This window comes from Pseudophryne corroboree, chromosome 9 (genome assembly GCF_028390025.1).
Source record: "Pseudophryne corroboree isolate aPseCor3 chromosome 9, aPseCor3.hap2, whole genome shotgun sequence".
NCBI classification, from domain to species: Eukaryota; Metazoa; Chordata; class Amphibia; order Anura; family Myobatrachidae; genus Pseudophryne; species Pseudophryne corroboree.
The window spans coordinates 182,764,040-182,782,234 of NC_086452.1; the positions used below are offsets into that span (position 1 = coordinate 182,764,040).

Here is an 18,195-nt window from a genome sequence, read left to right on the forward strand (position 1 = left end):
ACCAAATTTCCAGGAGTTTATACTGCTGCACCTGGGTATAATGCCCAGATGTACGCTTTGGCTCATATATTGTGTGTAAATCTGGCTCTGGTGCTAGCCAGTGTCTCCTGAGCTATTTACCTCACCGCACATCCCTGGCATATATGGTATGGAATATAGATAGTAAGCTCCACTGGGGCAGGGGCTGATGCGAATGACTAAATATTCCCTGTAAAATGCTGCAGAATATGCGTGCACTATATAAATAATAAATATGTACACCTACCAATCATCCTCCTTTGTTTTCCCGACAGTCCCTATCATCCTGAAGTATCATTCCTAACCAGCGGAAGATGATCCATGCTACTGAGAGAATCTTGGGATACCTTGTACAGAACTTGGAATTATTTTGTTTCCTTTATGTCTTAATTATTTGACTTCCTATCCTCAAAGCAAAAGGGACCGAGTTCACATTCCTCACGGACAATAACTACAGAAATACGTTTGTGTAAATAAGAACGAAGATCTAAAGACCTATTTCATGTTTAACCTATTTACTGTTTTTGGTTTTTTGTTGTCTTTTTTTTTTTTTTCATCTTCAACCCATTTTGCACAAGCATGAGGCACAATTTGTTCCTTCAGAACCCATACTGGGATGGAAAATATTTCACTTTTACTTTGACTTTCCAATGTAAGTACAGTTCGTGACCATGGTCCCATTGTGCAAAAAAATAAAAATAAATTATATATATATATATATATATATATATATATATATATATATATATATATATATATATATATTTATATATATATATATGAATTGCCATGCATCAGGGGAGTTCAGTTTCACCCGGCAAATCCTAGCAGAAAGGTTATTATCTAGTGTCCATCATTTGGAACTCAACTGCCACTGGCCTGCAAGTTTACAGCCTCAAGACTTTGGATTGAAATGAGAATAATGTGAGTGATAGATTAGTTACAGTTGGAGTTACTCATCAGTCTGTAACTTCTTATTACTCTGTATTTGCTTTACATTCGGTTAGAGCTTGGTTCATTTTTACTAGGCATTTATTCTAGCTTTTTATGGCATGATTTTTACTCCTAATTTTGTGATTGAGATCCAAACCTTTCTAAAAAGTAGAAGGTATTAATGGATCTATAAAAAGAAAAAAAAGACAGCAGCCCACCGATATCGAGTATAAAGTTGCAGTTAAATCTAATTTTCGTGTTCATAAGACCATGCAGTCTGCAATGAATCAGTACTAATGTTTTTAGTAAGGTAGGAATGCAGTGATTTAATCATAGAGTATATTAAGAGATTATGGGAGGCTTCTCAATTGATGCTGACAGGAGCCATAACAAAAGCCAGTAGCTTGTTTCTTTTGAAGGATTTACCATAAGTGAGAGAAGTTCTTGATGTTCCTTAATCTGTGTACTTGCTCTTGCTTGACCATATTTCAAAGAGAATTCAAGGAATGTTCCTTTCACACACAAATCTGTATTGATCTGCTGTTGCATAAAGACTAATATGACCTTTTATATTTCATATTTCAAAAACTTTGACACGGATATGTAGTGAGGAACATTTTCACGTACTCTGTACACATACTTGGCACACTATAAAGGTTCATATTTAAAAAATATATATATATATTTTTTAGCGTTCTAAAAATACCTTGAGAAATTGTCCTTTCCATTCACGGTTCACGTAAGGCATAGGTCTGCAAACTCTGTCCTCATTACCCCACACAGTGCATGTTTTGCAGGTCTCCTCACAGAATCACAAGTGAAATAATTAACTCCACCTGCAGACCTTTTAAAATGTGTCTGTGAGTAATTAATACACCTGTGTACCTGCTGGGTTACCTGCAAACATGCACTGTGTGGGGTAATGAGGACCGAGTTTGCAGACCTATGACGTAAGGAGACACAAGTTTACACGCGCACATACTGTAGGAACACACCTGGCTGACAAGTATAGTTGTTTTTGGGCAAATTGGCCTAATGATGTCATTGGTGTGTACCACACATGATCTAATTGGACCAATCGCATTTGATCAAGCAGGACCAAAGAACTGGTTGGCTGATGAGAATAAATAGACACCGTATAATGCTGACAGCCAGATCACCCACAGAATGATTGCATGTGTGCAGTATTGGCCTTACCTGTATGTGGCTGTATCAGGCCACATATCTTGTGTGTTTAACCAGCTGCCCAGTTTATAATGAGATTTAAATGTGCTGAACTCCTATGAATATGTTATGTGGAGATGTGCATTTACATGTGTACACTGTCCTCAGGTTGTTGCTGGGTTGCAGATGTATATTCTGTTGACAACAATAATTGTTAGATCATTTCTGTACAGCAAGTGATGACTGGTTGGCAGTGTAGTGTACACTGGGAAATATATGCATTGCTGTACATGTATAAATGTAGCATCATAATGTCACTGTTATACATCTATGCCACAGTATAATATGACAGCAATGCTTACACTATACTATATATGCTGCCAAACCCTGACATAGTGCCAGGATGCTAAGAAGATTGCACATATATTCATTTATATTTCTTGTTTAAGATCATTTATACTTTTTTTAAATCTTGTTTACTGAATGAACAGGTTTTGCCATTTTTTGTTTTGAACCTTCCTAAAAAAAATGTTTGTAAATATGGGTTTCGGATGTTAATACTGAATTTTGTTGTCTATTTATATAATTTATCCATTTAATTAAACCGTTCACATGTCTCCTATGAGTATAAGTGATCTGTGCTGAAGGTTTACTATATACACAAACATTATAACTATGACTAAAGGTGTTTACGTTTTCTATTACAAAATGTGTTTTTATACTCAAACACTTTGCCCTGGTACGTATAATGTTGCCAATAGCTCCAGCGACAAAGTATTTTCTAGCTATGTAATTTCAAGGTGATAGTGGGCTGGATTTGCCTTGCCCGTATAAAATCTGTCAATTTAAATTGAAATTTTAACCATTTTTCTCTAACGTCCTAGTGGATGCTGGGGACTCCGTAAGGACCATGGGGAATAGACGGGCTCCGCAGGAGACAGGGCACTTTAAGAAAGAATTAGGAATACTGGTGTGCACTGGCTCTTCCCTCTATGTCCCTCCTCCAGACCTCCGTTAGAATCTGTGCCCGGACGAGCTGGGTGCACTTTAGTGAGCTCTCCTGAGCTTGCTAATAAGAAAGTATTTTGTTAGGATTTTTTATTTTCAGAGAGATCTGCTGGCAACAGGCTCTCTGCTACGTGGGACTGAGGGGAGAGAAGCAGACCTACTAACTGCGGATAGGTCATGCTTCTTAGGCTACTGGACACCATTAGCTCCAGAGGGATCGAACACAGGAACGCACCCTTGGTCGTCCGATCCCGGAGCCGCGCCGCCGTCCCCCTCGCAGAGCCAGAAGCCGGCGGGTGAAGCAAGAAGACGTCAAAAGCGGCGGCAGAAGACTCCAGTCTTCATATGAGGTAGCGCACAGCACTGCAGCTGTGCGCAATTGCTCCCACATTACACCCACACACTCCGGTCACTGTAGGGCGCAGGGGGGGGCGCCCTGGGCAGCAATTAGAGACCTCTTGGCAAAGTGGGCATATATACAGTTGGGCACTGTATATATGCATGAGCCCCCGCCATTATTTTACACAAAATCGCGGGACAGAAGCCCGCCGCTGAGGGGGCGGGACTTCTTCCTCAGCACTCACCAGTGCCATTTTCTCTCCACAGCTCCGCTGAGAGGAAGCGCCCCCAGGCTCTCCCCTGCAGAAGCACGATAGAAGAGGGTGAAAAGAGAGGGGGGGCACAGAAATTTGGCGTAAAAACAATATATACAGCAGCTACTGTGTTAACACTACGTTACTGTGTGATTCCTGGGTCATATAGTGCTGGGGTGTGTGCTGGCATACTCTCTCTCTGTCTCTCCAAAGGGCCTTGTGGGGGAACTGTCTTCAAATAGAGCATCCCCTGTGTGTGTGGTGTGTCGGTACGTGTGTGTCGACATGTCTGAGGTAAAAGGCTCCCCTAAGGAGGAGATGGAGCTAATATGTGTGTGAGAGGGTGTCTCCGTCGACAACGCCGACCCCTGTTTGGATATGTGTAAGTGCTAAGGTGAATTTATTGCACAAAAGATTAGAGAACAGACAGGAAATCTACCCATGTCTGTCCCTATGGCGCAGAGACCTTCAGAGTCTCACAATGCTCACTATCCAAAATAATAGACATTGATATCGACACGGAGTTTGACTCCAGTGTCGACTACGATAATGCAAAGTTACAGCCAAAATGGCAGAAAAGTATTCAATATATGATTATTGTAATAAAGATGATTTGCATATCACTGATGACTCATCTGTCCCTGACACAAGGGTACACATTTTAAGGGGAAGAAAGCTGAGGTAAATTTCCCTCCTCTCATGAGGAAAAAGAGCGGGAATCTCCAGACAAGAGACTGCAGCTTCCCACAAAGAATTCTCAGGCAGTATCCTCTCCCCACTAGGGCCAGGATGTGATGGGAATCTTCCCCTAGGGTGTCACGTTTGCCCAAAAGGTAGCCCTAGCTATTCTCAGGGATCCTGCAGATAGCGTGCACATTTTGGTACACTATTCAGACCGGCGATTGTGTCGGCTTGGGTTTATAGCGCTGTGGCGGCATGGACAGGTACCTTATCAGCAGAAATTGAGACCCTAGTATGTGTATATATATATATATATATATATATATATATATGTATATATAGAGATATATATATATATATATATATATATTAAAGATGCTGTCTTAAGAGATATATATCATAAAACATGCCCAAAGAGACATGAGTATACTGGGTCCCAGAGGCAAAGCTATGTCGATTTCTGCTTGACGTATCCTGTAGAATATGCAATGGACAGATGATGCCAACTTAAGTGGCATATGGAAGGCTGAGGATTGTGTGGAGAAAGGTTCTCGGACCTGGTCTCCACAGCTATAGCTGGTAATTCTGATATTTTGCCTGGTATTCCTGCACAGCCTAGGAAAGCACGTCATTATCAAATGCAGCCTTTCGAACAAAGAAACAAGAAAGTCCGAGGTGCGTCCTTTCTTGCCAGAGGCGGGGGCAGAGGAAACCAGCTGCACAACACAGCTAGTTCCCAGGAACAGAAGTCCTCCCCGGCCTCTACGAAAATCCACCGCAGGTCGCTGGGGCTCCACAGGCGGAGCTAGGCACGCTGTCGTAAGTTCAGCCACAAGTGGGTTCACTCCCTGTTAGATCCCTGGGCAATAGATATTGTGTCTCAGGGATACAAGCTGGACTTTGAGAAGATGTATCCTCACTGACGGCCCCCCATCCCCTGAGAGGGAAACAGGGTTAACTGCAATTCACAAATTGTATCTTCAACAGGTGGTGGTCAAGGTTCCCCTCCTTCAACAAGGAGGGGGTTATTATTCGACCATGTTATAGTCCCGAAACCAGATGGTTCGGTCAGACCCATATTGAATTAAAATCTCTGAACATATACTTGAAAAGTTCAAGTTCAAGATGGAATCGCTCAGAGCGGTCATTGCAAGGGAGGGGGATTTTATGGTGTCTCTGGACATAAAGGATGCTTACCTGCATGTCCCCATTTATCCAACTCATCAGGAGTACCTCAGATTTGTGGTACAGGACTGTCATTACCAATTCCAGACGTTGCCGTTTGGTCTGTCCACGGCACCGAGAATATTTACCAAGGTTATGGCGGAAATGATGGTGATCCTTCGAAAGCAAGGAATCACAATTATCCCATACTTGGACGATCTCCTCATAAAGGCGAGGTCCAGAGAGCAGTTGCTGATCAGCGTAGCACACTCTCAGGAAGTGTTGCAACAGCACGGCTGGATTCTGAATATTCCAAAGTCGCAGCTGATTCCTACAACGCGTCTGCCCTTCCTGGGCATGATTCTGGACACGGACCAGAAGAAGGTGTTTCTCCCGGCGGAGAAGGCTCAGGAGCTCGTGACTCTGGTCAGAGACCTCTTAAAACCAAAACAGGTGTCGGTGCATCACTGCACGCGAGTCCTGGGAAAGATGGTGGCGTCATACGAAGCCATTCCTTTCGGCAGGTTCCATGCGATGACCTTTCAGTGGGATCTGTTGGACAAGTGGTCGGGATCGCATCTTCAGATGCATCGGCTGATCACCCTATCCCCCAGGGCCAGGGTGTCTCTTCTGTGGTGGCTGCAGAGTGCTCACCTTCTAGAGGGCCGCAGGTTCGGCATACAGGACTGGGTCCTGGTGACCACGGATGCAAGCCTCCGAGGATGTACCCGTTTATCCACCTCATCAGGAGTACCTCAGATTTGTGGTACAGGATTGTCATTACCAATTCCAGACGTTGCCGTTTGGTCTGTCCACGGCACCGAGAGTATTTACCAAGGTAATGGCAGTAATGATGGTGCTCCTGCGAAAGCAAGGAGTCACAATTATCCCATACTTGGACGATCTCCTCATAAAGGCGAGGTCCAGAGAGCAGTTGCTGATTAGTGTAGCACGCTCTCGGGAAGTGTTACAGCAGCACGGCTGGATTCTGAATATTCCAAAGTCGCAGCTGATTCCTACGACGCGTCTGCCCTTCCTGGGCATGATTCTGGACGCAGACCAGAAGAAGGTTTTTCTCCCGACGGAGAAGGTTCAGGAACTCATGACACTGGTCAGTGACCTCTTAAAACCAAAACAGGTGTCGGTGCATCACTGCACGAGAGTCCTGGGAAAGATGGTGGCGTCATACGAGGCCATTCCCTTCGGCAGGTTCCATGCGAGGACCTTTTCAATGGGATCTGTTGGACAAGTGGTCCGGATCGCATCTACAGATGCATCGGCTGATCACCCTATCCCCCAGGGCCAGGGTGTCTCTTCTGTGGTGGCTGCAGAGTACTCACCTTCTCGAGGGCCGCAGGTTCGGCATTCAGGACTGGGTCCTGGTGACCACGGATGCAAGCCTCCGAGGGTGGGGGGCAGTCACTCAGGGAAGAAGTTTCCAAGGGCTGTGGTCAAGTCAGGAGACTTGCCTTCACATCAATATCCTGGAACTAAGGGCCATATACAACGCCCTAAGTGAAGCGGAGACCCTGCTTCGCAACCAATTGGTGCTGATTCAATCAGACGACATCACCGCAGTGGCTCATGTAAACCGCCAAGGCGGCACAAGGAGCAGGGTGGCGATGGCGGAAGCCACCAGAATTCTTCGATGGGCGGAGAATCACGTACGAGCACTGTCAACAGTGTTCATTCCGGGAGTGGACAACTGGGAAGCAGACTTCCTCAGCAGGCACGACCTCCACCCGGGAGAGTGGGGACTTCATCAAGAAGTCTTCGCGCAGATTGTAGGTCGGTGGGAACTGCCACAGGTGGATATGATGGCATCCCGACTCAACAAAAAGCTACAAAAATTGCGCCAGGTCAAGAGACCCTCAGGCGATAGCTGTAGACGCACTGGTGACACCGTGGATGTTCCAGTCGGTTTATGTGTTTCCTCCTCTTCCTCTCATACCCAAGGTGCTGAGAATCATAAGAAAAAGAGGAGTGAGAACAATACTCATTGTTCCGGATTGGCCAAGAAGGACTTGGTATCCAGAGCTGCAAGAAATGCTCACAGAGGACCCATTGCCTCTGCCTCTAAGGCAGGATCTGTTGCAGCAGGGACCTTGTCTGTTCCAAGACTTACCGCGGCTGCGTTTGACGGCATGGCGGTTGAACGCCGGATCCTAGTAGAAAAAGGGATTCCGGATGAGGTTATTCCTAAGCTAATAAAGGCTAGGAAGGACGTGACGGCTAAAACATTATCACCGTATACGGCGAAAATATGTTGCTTGGTGTGAGGCCAGGAATGCCCCTACAGAGGAATTCCAGCTGGGCCGTTTCCTTCACTTCCTACAGTCGGGAGTGACTTTGGGCCTAAAATTGGGGTCCATTAAGGTCCAGATTTCGGCCCTATCCATTTTCTTTCAAAAAGATCTAGCTTCTCTAACTGAAGTTCAGACGTCTGTAAAGGGAGGGCTGCATATTCAGCCCTCGTTTGTGCCTCCAGTGGCACCTTGGGATCTTTACGTGGTGTTGAGTTTCCTGAAATCACACTGGTTTGAGCCACTTAAAACCGTGGAGTTAAAATATCTCACGTGGACGGTGGTCATGCTATTAGCCTTGGCTTCGGCTAGGCGTGTGTCAGAATTGGCGGTTTTGTCACATAAAAGCCCCTATTTGGTTTTCCATATGGACAGGGCAGAATTGCGGACTCGTCTGCAATTTCTGCCAAATGTGGTGTCATCTTTTCATATGAACCAACCTATTGTGGTGCCTGTGGCTACTCGTGACTTGGAGGATTCCGAGTTACTGGATGTAGTCAGGGCTTTGAAGGTTTATGTAGCCAGAACGGCTAGAGTCAGGAAAACTGAGTCGCTGTTTATCCTGTATGCATCCAACAAGCTGGGTGCTCCTGCTTCAAAGCAAACTATTGCTCGCTGGATCTGTAACACGATTCAGCAGGCTCATTCTGCGGCTGGATTGCCGCTTCCAAAATCAGTAAAAGCCCACTCCACAAGGAAGGTGGGCTCTTCTTGGGCGGCTGCCCGAGGGGTCTCGGCATTACAGCTTTGCCGAGCGGCTACCTGGTCAGGTTCAAACACTTTTGCAAAGTTCTACAAGTTTGATACCCTGGCTGAGGAGGACCTTGTGTTTGCTCATTCGGTGCTGCAGAGTCATCCGCACTCTCCCGCCCGTTTGGGAGCTTTGGTATAATCCCCATGGTCCTTACGGAGTCCCCAGCATCCACTAGGACGTTAGAGAAAATAAGATTTTACTTACCGGTAAATCTATTTCTCGTAGTCCGTAGTGGATGCTGGGCGCCCGTCCCAAGTGCGGACTTCTTCTGCAATACTTGTACATAGTTATTGCTTAAATAAGGGTTATGTTATGGTTGCATCAGGGTTATCTGATGCTCTGTTGTTATTCATACTGTTAACTGGGTAAGTTTATCACAAGTTATACGGTGTGATTGGTGTGGCTGGTATGAGTCTTACCCTGGATTCCAAAATCCTTTCCTTGTACTGTCCGCTCTTCCAGGCACAGTTTCCTTAACTGAGGTCTGGAGGAGGGACATAGAGGGAGGAGCCAGTGCACACCAGTATTCCTAATTCTTTCTTAAAGTGCCCTGTCTCCTGCGGAGCCCGTCTATTCCCCATGGTCCTTACGGAGTCCCCAGCATCCACTACGGACTACGAGAAATAGATTTACCGGTAAGTAAAATCTTATTTTTCCCCTGCTCTTTCAACCCTTCAAATAGTCGCTTGCCTTTCTTTGATAATGTGCAGTTGTGCTGGCAATATGCCCATTTGTGAATAGTAGCTCTGTCACTGGGGTTTTAGCAAAGACCATTGGAAAACATAAAATATCAGAGGATTGGCCGAGATTTGACAGACATAGGGGGTAATTAATTAAGCGCCGTGCACTAATTCAACACAGGGCATTCATGTGCTGTGTAAGGAAAGTGCGCTCTTGTGCACCGGGTTTAGAAGTGATTTAAATAAGATATATATTAGTGCTCGAGTGTGCCTGTGATGTACTCCTATGTTGATCACAATCGCTGTCGGGGGGACCTTATATACAAAGCGAATGTGCACTACTATATATTGCTACTTTACTAGATACAAACAAGAGAGACTCACATGAAGTGCAGGCGTGTACCTTTTATATATGAGTGCAGTAAATTTTCCTGCATAAGAGCTATATATATATATATATATATATATATATATATATATATAATAAAAAGCAGAAAGAAGGCAGCGGCACCTTCACGCCTTGACAAAGGGATCTTAGGGTCCCGAAACGTTGGTTGATATGTGACCACTGTTTTTGTGATTTAATACACGGTTTTGATTTTGACGGAGTGCCGCTGCCTTCTTTCTGCTTTTTATCGTATTATCTGCTGCGGAGGGCACCCGGATTAATGCTGTTTTAGTGGGAGTGCCGGGCATTTTTTGTGTATATATATATATATATATATATATATATATATATATTCATTTACTGATCCTGTTAGTATATTGGAGAGGGACGCCATATCATAATTTTCCCTCATTAGAAGAACGAGTTTATATAAGCATAACTAGCTGCTGTCATGCCTTTAATGTAGATTTGAGTAATAACCACGGATCTGCATATTTATCAGCAGTGTGCAGTTTGCAACAATTTAACAATTGGCAACATTTGTATCCATGCTTCAGGTGTCTCTACAGAGAGGACAACTGTAAAGTACCCTACACACTGGGCGACGGCAGCAATTTGGACAATGGGGGTAATTCCAAGTTGATCGCAGCAGGATTTTTGTTAGCAGGTGGGCAAAACCATGTGCACTGCAGGGGAGGCAGATATAACATGCGCAGAGAGAGTTAGATTTGGGTGTGGTGTGTTCAATCTGCAATCTAATTTGCAGTGTAAAAATAAAGCAGCCAGTATTTACCCTGCACAGAAACAAAATAACCCACCCAAATCTAACTCTCTCTGCACATGTTATATCTGCCTCCCCTGCAGTGCACATGGTTTTGCCCAACTGCTATACAAAATCCTGCTGCAATCAACTTAGAATTACCCCCATGAACGATCTGGATGATGATCGTTATCGTCCTATTTGTTTTGCATTGAAAAACGACGGGAAACTAACGATGAACGACCACGGGGACACGCATCCTTCATCATTGGTGCCTACACACTAAACAATATGAACGATATAGCGTTCATTTCTGAGCGATGTTCATATTGCCCGCCACCGACGCCTAGTGTGTAGGGCACTTTACTTTTTTGTTGCAACATAAAGGTGGGTACACATAGCACGATGTGTCACTGAACGACATTGTGCCTGGCGGGGGGGCAGCATCGGCAGGTGCTTACACAATTGGCAATATCAATGGCGGCGGGGCTGGAGCGGGGGCCATGCTGCGCATCGCTAGCAACAGCCTCAGATCTTGCATGTACAAAAGATCTGAGACTGTCGCTGGCGACCCGCGGGTGATTGGTCGTTTTCATCAATTGGGTAACGCCCACATAGTTTCTCAAATCTGTCCATGTGTATGCACTTTTAGGCAACTTGCGCTGATACAGCTAAAGCACAGTAATACAGCATTCTACCATTCCCTAATCATACCAAGGACAACATTGAGAAGATTTTTTGTCCTTCGTTTACTCTTCAGAACCTAATGAGAATATTTATCACCACATAAATTCTGATTTATCTAACCTAATATTAAAACTAGTTAATTGGAATTCCCATAAAATATATACTGAACATGCTGGGTATAGCACTGCTGGGGATGTTTGTACCATCACTGCCAATTGTAATAAAATTACAATGCACATATAAATTGAACTGGTATGCAAGAACCTGCATTACATAAACTGGTACTCTGGATACGTATATTGGACTCACATCGTCTGCACAATAGACGTGACAGTAAAGATCAGTCAGCAGATGCTATAACTGTAATTTAGTCAGTATTCATGTACACGGTGATACCTATATTTGTGTCCCTATGTCTGCATGATAGACACGACAGATCAGTGCCGTAACTAGAGTTTTTAGTGCTGTGTGCAAGAAACAGCATCGGTACCCCCCCCCCCCCAATCATATTTAAACAGGACCACTACGTGCCTCACGGGGAAGAGGCATGGCCACAATATTATTCCGTATCGTATTACGCTGCACAGTAGTCTCCATTATTAAAATTATGCTGCACAGTTGCGCCACTTACACACATTACGGCAGGTATAAAACAATATAAAAAGACATATACATAGGAACAAATAAATACAAACGTGTATATATAATATATAAAAAAATAAATGATTAAAAAAATAAATAATACAGTGAGGCACAAGGTTTTAATGATCACTTTATTTCACATCACTATATGTATGTATGTTTTATTTCACAAACATGTTTTTAAATAAAATGTAATAAAAGTTATAGTTTACACATCTTTAGTGCGCCAGTAAAAAAAAACCAACTCTTTCCTTCCTTTATTTTGCTATTCGGACGTTCATGTTGTCTAGGGCAGCACCCCCATTGTAGACATGTATGCCTTTATAAATAATCGGGGTTAACTAAACAGATAAGAAATATTTACTGGTGCAGAAGAATCTTCCCCGTCCCCAATTTCCTTTTTGTTTCTCACCTCTTCCTGCCAGACTGATTCAGCTTCTCCCCCCCACCGATAAGTGGCCACATGTGTCCTGGATGCCTACGCTCTGAGCGTGTCGGGACTGTCTGGTGGTTTCTGCATCAGTTTCCTGGTTACTGCTGCTACTTGTTGCCTAGTCCCGGGATTGCAAGTAACCTGGGATTGCAGCATAGTATATGGAGGAAGGGGTGCAGAGTATGTGGTATGTGGTGGGAGCATTATATGGAGGAACGGGGGCACTATATGGAGGGGTATAGGGAAGCAGTATGTATATAGGGGCAGTACATGGTGGAGGTTGTAGAATATGAAAAGGGTGCAGTGTACAGAGGGAGTGTGTCTGTGTCACACCTACCACCCCCACAGCCACTGTAGAGGCTTGGAGGCACAGAGCTGCGGCGGCGCCACCACTGATTCAGGCAGATTGACATGCGGACTAGCCGTCTACATGTCCACTGCCATGGAGGAGACCTATGCTAAAGGTCATACTTGACCTCTAGAATCTGACCGAGCCGGGAAGTACCGGGAGCGCATAGCTCTGGGTAGCGCTGGCGGCTGCGGCAGCATTACACCCTTGGCAATGAGCATTACACCCCCAGCGCATGAAACCCCTGGCAACAAGCATTACCATTCGCCATGAACATTAAAACCCCCTTGGCAAAGAGCATTACACACCCAGTGCCTGAAACCCCTGGCAACAAGCATTACCCCTTGGCAACGAGCATTACACACCCAGCGCTTGAAACTCCGGCAACAAGCATTACTCCTTGGCAACGAGCATGACACCAAGCACATGAAACCCCTGACAACAAACATTGTTCCCTTGCAACGAGCATGACACCCAGCGCGTGAAAACCCCTGGCAACGAGCATGGAACCAACAGTATGAAACCCCTGGCAATGAGAAGGTAATTTAAAAGTAATTAGAAGCCTTACTGTGGGGCATAATGTGTAATGGGCATTGCGGTGTGTGCCATAGTGTATCATGAACATTGCGGTGTGTGGCATTATGTATAACGGGCATTGCGGTGTGAGGCATAATGTGTCACCGGCATTATGGTGTGTGGCATAATGTGTCACAGGCATTATAGTGTGGCATAATGTGTCACAGGCATTAGTGTGTAGTATAATGTCTCAGGGGCATTGTGGTGTGTGGCCTAATGTATCACAGGCATTACGGTGTGTGGCATATTGTGTAATGGGCATTATGGTGTGTGGCATAATGTTCAAGGGCCATTGCGGTGTGTGGCATAATGCGTAAAGGGTATTACTATAAGGAGGAAAAATGACATAATGTAAGGGGCATGAATCAGGATTAGTTCTTTTTCTGTGGTGTCCAATTGTCTGTGCAATGCAGGTTACCAAACTGGGGTATAAGGTAGTTTTCTCTGACGTCCTAAGTGGATGCTGGGACTCCGTAAGGACCATGGGGAATAGCGGCTCCGCAGGAGACTGGGCACAACTATAAAGAAAGCTTTAGACTACTGGTGTGCACTGGCTCCTCCCACTATGACCCTCCTCCAGACTTCAGTTAGAATCTTGTGCCCGGCTGAGCTGGATGCACACTAGGGGCTCTCCTGAGCTCCTAGAAAGAAAGTATATTTAGGTTTTTTATTTTACAGTGAGATCTGCTGGCAACAGACTCACTGCAGCGAGGGACTAAGGGGAGAAGAAGTGAACCTACCTAACAGGTGGTAGTTTGGGCTTCTTAGGCTACTGGACACCATTAGCTCCAGAGGGATCGACCGCAGGACCCGACCTTGATGTTCGTTCCCGGAGCCGCGCCGCCGTCCCCCTTACAGAGCCAGAAGCATGAAGAGGTCCGGAAAATCGGCGGCAGAAGACTTCGGTCTTCACCAAGGTAGCGCACAGCACTGCAGCTGTGCGCCATTGCTCCTCATGTACACCTCACACTCCGGTCACTGATGGGTGCGGGGTGCCCTGAGGGCAATATTACACACCTTGGCTGGCAAATATACACCATATATAGTCCCAGAGGCTATATAGGTGTAAATTAATACCCCTGTCAGAGTTTCAAAAACGCGGGAGAAGTCAGCCGAAAAAGGGGCGGGGCTAACTCCCTCAGCACACTGGCGCCATTTTTCCCTCACAGCTCCGCTGGAAGGAAGCTCCCTGGCTCTCCCCTGCAGTCTACAAAGAAGGGTAAAAAAGAGAGGGGGGGCACAAAATTTAGGCGCAGTGTGTGTATGTATATATATATATATATATATATATATATATATATAGGTAAGCAGAAATAACCGGCACTCATAGAGACTAGAATAATCAATTGACACGGCACAGTAGCTTAAGTCAACGTTTCAGGAATCTCTCCTTTTATCAAGACCAAAAGCACACTATACATACAAACATATAAATAGCTTACCTAACACCACGTGAACTTCACCCTCCGCCGCTCTCCGGGATACACAGTGACGTCATGGGCGCGCGCCGGCGAACTGCGTCCCAGGGGGCGGGGCTGTAATGTACAAGACCCATCACCATGACAACAGAGCTGTGGATACCAAACCAAAGACGGATGTTATATATAAATACACAGTGCACGGGACATGGAGATCACAGATTCAGCTATGTTATACTAATTAACCTGGTCTAGGCATATACACAAAATGTAAATAGAATACGCTGCATCTCAGAAATGATCAGACAGAGATAAAGAAAACTGACAGCTATATAGCATAACTAAATGAAATGGCTGCCCTGGTGAAGCGCTGTCATATACAATCACCGTATGCATGAATGAATGTATGCTGAAGAGCAGCATGTGAAAAAATTTGACAATATAACTGACAGCGCCCCTTCTAGGGAACCATAAAGAAAATATGATCTTTTACAGAAAACATGTATATGAAAGAATGTCATTCAGGCCCAGTGGTTTAACAGTTTGTAATATGTATATCCAGCGGGCCTCTTTCTGCAATAAAATTTTACCACGGTCACCACCTCTTTTGGACTCTGGCACCCCATCAATGATTTTGTAACGAATTGATGCCAGACTATGATGGCAGTCTTTAAAGTGGCGGGCGACCGGTTGCTCGGAACTTTTGCCCTCCAGTGCAGCTCTAATACTGGAACGATGGAGGGCTATCCTTTCTTTAAATTGGCGTATTGTTTTGCCAATGTAAAGTAACCCGCATGGGCATTTAATATAGTAGATCACATAACGACTAGAACACGTGTATGGAGCTGTAATGGTATACTTCTTGCCTGATCTGGGATGATGAAAAAACTGTCCCGTTTCCAAACAGCTGCAAGTGGTGCAGCCTAAACACTTGTAATTCCCAGGTCTACGTGTTAAGAAGTGTGTGGCAATACTCTTGTTAAAGTTCGAGATGTCGTTATGGACAATGATGTCCTTGATATTTTTGCCCCGGCGGAAAGCTGGAAGAATGGACGTTGCTTGGAAAGTTGGCAGGGCTCTGTCCTTTGATATTATCGGCCACACTCGTTTAGCAGAGTTGACCGTATGAGCACTATTCGTACTGAAGTCCTGTGGCCAAACTATACAGTCCCTAGAGTCTTTAGGGGTTTTCTTGCTTAACAAATCAATGCGATTTTTAGACAGTACCTTTTCTTTTCGCTTTTTTAAGGGGTTTCAATTTGTACCCCCTAACCAAAAACTTGCGGATCATGATATCTATCTGAGCACTTGCCTCCTTCCTGTCGCTGCAGATACGATGGATCCTCAGAAATTGAGAGTACGGCAACCCCCACTTCATTGCTGGGGGATGATGACTATTAGCGTGTAGGGTGGTGTTCCTATCTGTGTCTTTGACATAGAGTGTCGTATGTAAGACATGATTACAGTCCTGTGTGACTGTCACATCAAGATAATGAATGGTGTCATAACTAGCGGAAAAAGTGAATTTAATTGAAGCATCAAGCAAATTTACTTGATGCATTGCGCTACTAAATTCTTCTATAGAACCAGACCACATGATGAAAATATCATCGATGTAGCGATGGTAAGATTTGATTTTACTCGCCATCACAGGATTAGTCAGGAACAGGTCCTTTTCTACCTCACACATGAAAAGGTTGGCCAGGCTCGGAGCTACACAAGAACCCATTGCACACCCGGACTGTTGTTGGTACAGTTTACCGTCGAAAATAAAATAGTTACATTTCAAAGTGAGCTCCAACAGATGGATAAAGAAATCAATATCAGGCCCCATATAGCTTGTATTGCCAGTGATACAGCGTCTGATAGCCTCCACTCCCCGGTGATGGGGGATGTTGGTGTATAGGCTAACGACGTCTACTGTACGGGTGGTCTTCTGTTTGCCGGCGGTCGGGCTCCCGGCGCTCAGTATACCGGCGCCGGGAGCCCGACAGCCGGCATACCGACACTTATTTTCCCTCGTGGGGGTCCACGACCCCCATAGAGGGAGAATAAAATAGTGTGGCGCGCGTAGCGAGCCCGCAAGGGGCTCATTTGCGCTCGCCAAGCTGTCGGTAAGCCGGCGGTCGGGCTCCCGGCGCCGGGATGCTGGTCGCCGGGAGCCCGACCGCCGGCCAGCCGTAGTGAACCCCTACTGTACACATCAAAAAAAATTCTGGCAGTGGGGTGAGGGCCCGAATATGTGTCAAAAAGGCAGTAGTGTCTTTGAGGCACGTTACTTGCTCACTGACAATCGGTTGGAGAAACATGTCTAGATATTTAGAGATAGTGTAATATAATGAGTCACGTGCAGCGATAATGGGACGGCCGGGTGGGCAAATAGGGTTCTTGTGCAGCTTCGGAATGGTATAAAGTACCGGGATAACCGGCCAATCCTGCGTCAAGACAGACTGTGTCTTAAAGTCTATCACATTATTGTCAACCGCTTCTTTCAACATAGCATCAATTTCAGCCTTGTATTTGACAGTCGGATCTTCTGGCAATAACTTGTACGTGCTCAAATCTGCAAGTTGAGTATAAATCTCTGATTTGTAGGCACTGAGGTCTTGTACTACAATTCCCCCACCCTTATCCGCAGGGCGGATAACTATATCCGTGTAAGAACCAAGGGCTTTTAAAGCCTTGTGTTCTGCAGAAGTCATGTTTAAACCATCTGTAAAACTTGGTGGTGTATTTTCATCATAGATGTTATTCATATAACTGATGAAGCATTTGATATTAGAATTGTGGGAGACTGGATCAAATGTAGAAGGTTTGACAAGGGCAGGAACTTTAGGAATCTGTTGGCGACTGTCCGCAAAATGTTCCTTCAACCGTAGTCTCCGACCAAACTTGTAGAGGTCCACTTTATTGCGAAAAGAGTCGGGAATATGGGTCGGGACATACGAAAGTCCCTTATTCAATACTGTAACCTCATCCTGGGTGAGATTCCTCGAAGACAGATTGAAGACTAAGTTTTCTTGTTCGCCGTCCTTTTGGATTTGGCGCGCCCACTGTCCACCACGCCGGGTGTACCTCCTTTTTTGGGGTTTCGCTGACCCCTGGTGGTAACCCCCGCCGGGGGTTTCTGGGAGTTTTTTGACGTTTGGGCGCCTGCACATTCCGTCTCGCTGGATGAAATCGCACTTGAATTTTCAATGTCCTGGTTAAATTTTCTGTGTCGTCTAAATCTGGGTTTTTTGTGCGTACTGCTGGAATTCCGGTTGTACGCCCAGCTGTACACTAAATTTTCCTGGTAATCTCTGTCCACAGTGTTACGTTTGGCTTTTTTAAATTCTATAAGGTCTGTCCTGTATTTAGACAGATCTGCCGCTAGTTTATCGACCAAGGATCGTGACGTATCCGCGACAATTAAATCACCATGTGTTTGTTCAAACGTGGCAATTTTTTCTTTGGCACTATTTAATTCCCGACGAGATTCCTCTATCACCAGGAGGATAAGATCGTAAGAGCACTTGTTCAGTACTGCCGCCCACCGTCTGCAAAATTCAGGATTGTGGCGGCCAATCGTGGGAGTGTTACGGATACGAAATCCGCGTGGGATTTTCTTGTCGCGGTAATAGTCTGATAAAGTAACACCATGG

The 18,195-nt window shown here is 45.1% G+C and overlaps 1 protein-coding gene across 3 annotated transcripts in view; it reads left to right on the plus strand.

The window, feature by feature from the left end:
• Positions 1-2,732, plus strand: part of VAMP4 (vesicle associated membrane protein 4) — a 132,558-nt gene extending 129,826 nt beyond the window's left edge. For all 3 annotated transcript variants that reach the window (XM_063939992.1, XM_063939993.1, XM_063939994.1), the window contains exon 8: positions 294-2,732. In XM_063939992.1, coding sequence (XP_063796062.1) covers positions 294-322 — 29 coding nt within the window. In that variant the 3' untranslated portion in view covers positions 323-2,732. The remainder of the gene's footprint in view (positions 1-293) is intronic.
• Positions 2,733-18,195: the final 15,463 nt, after the last annotated feature.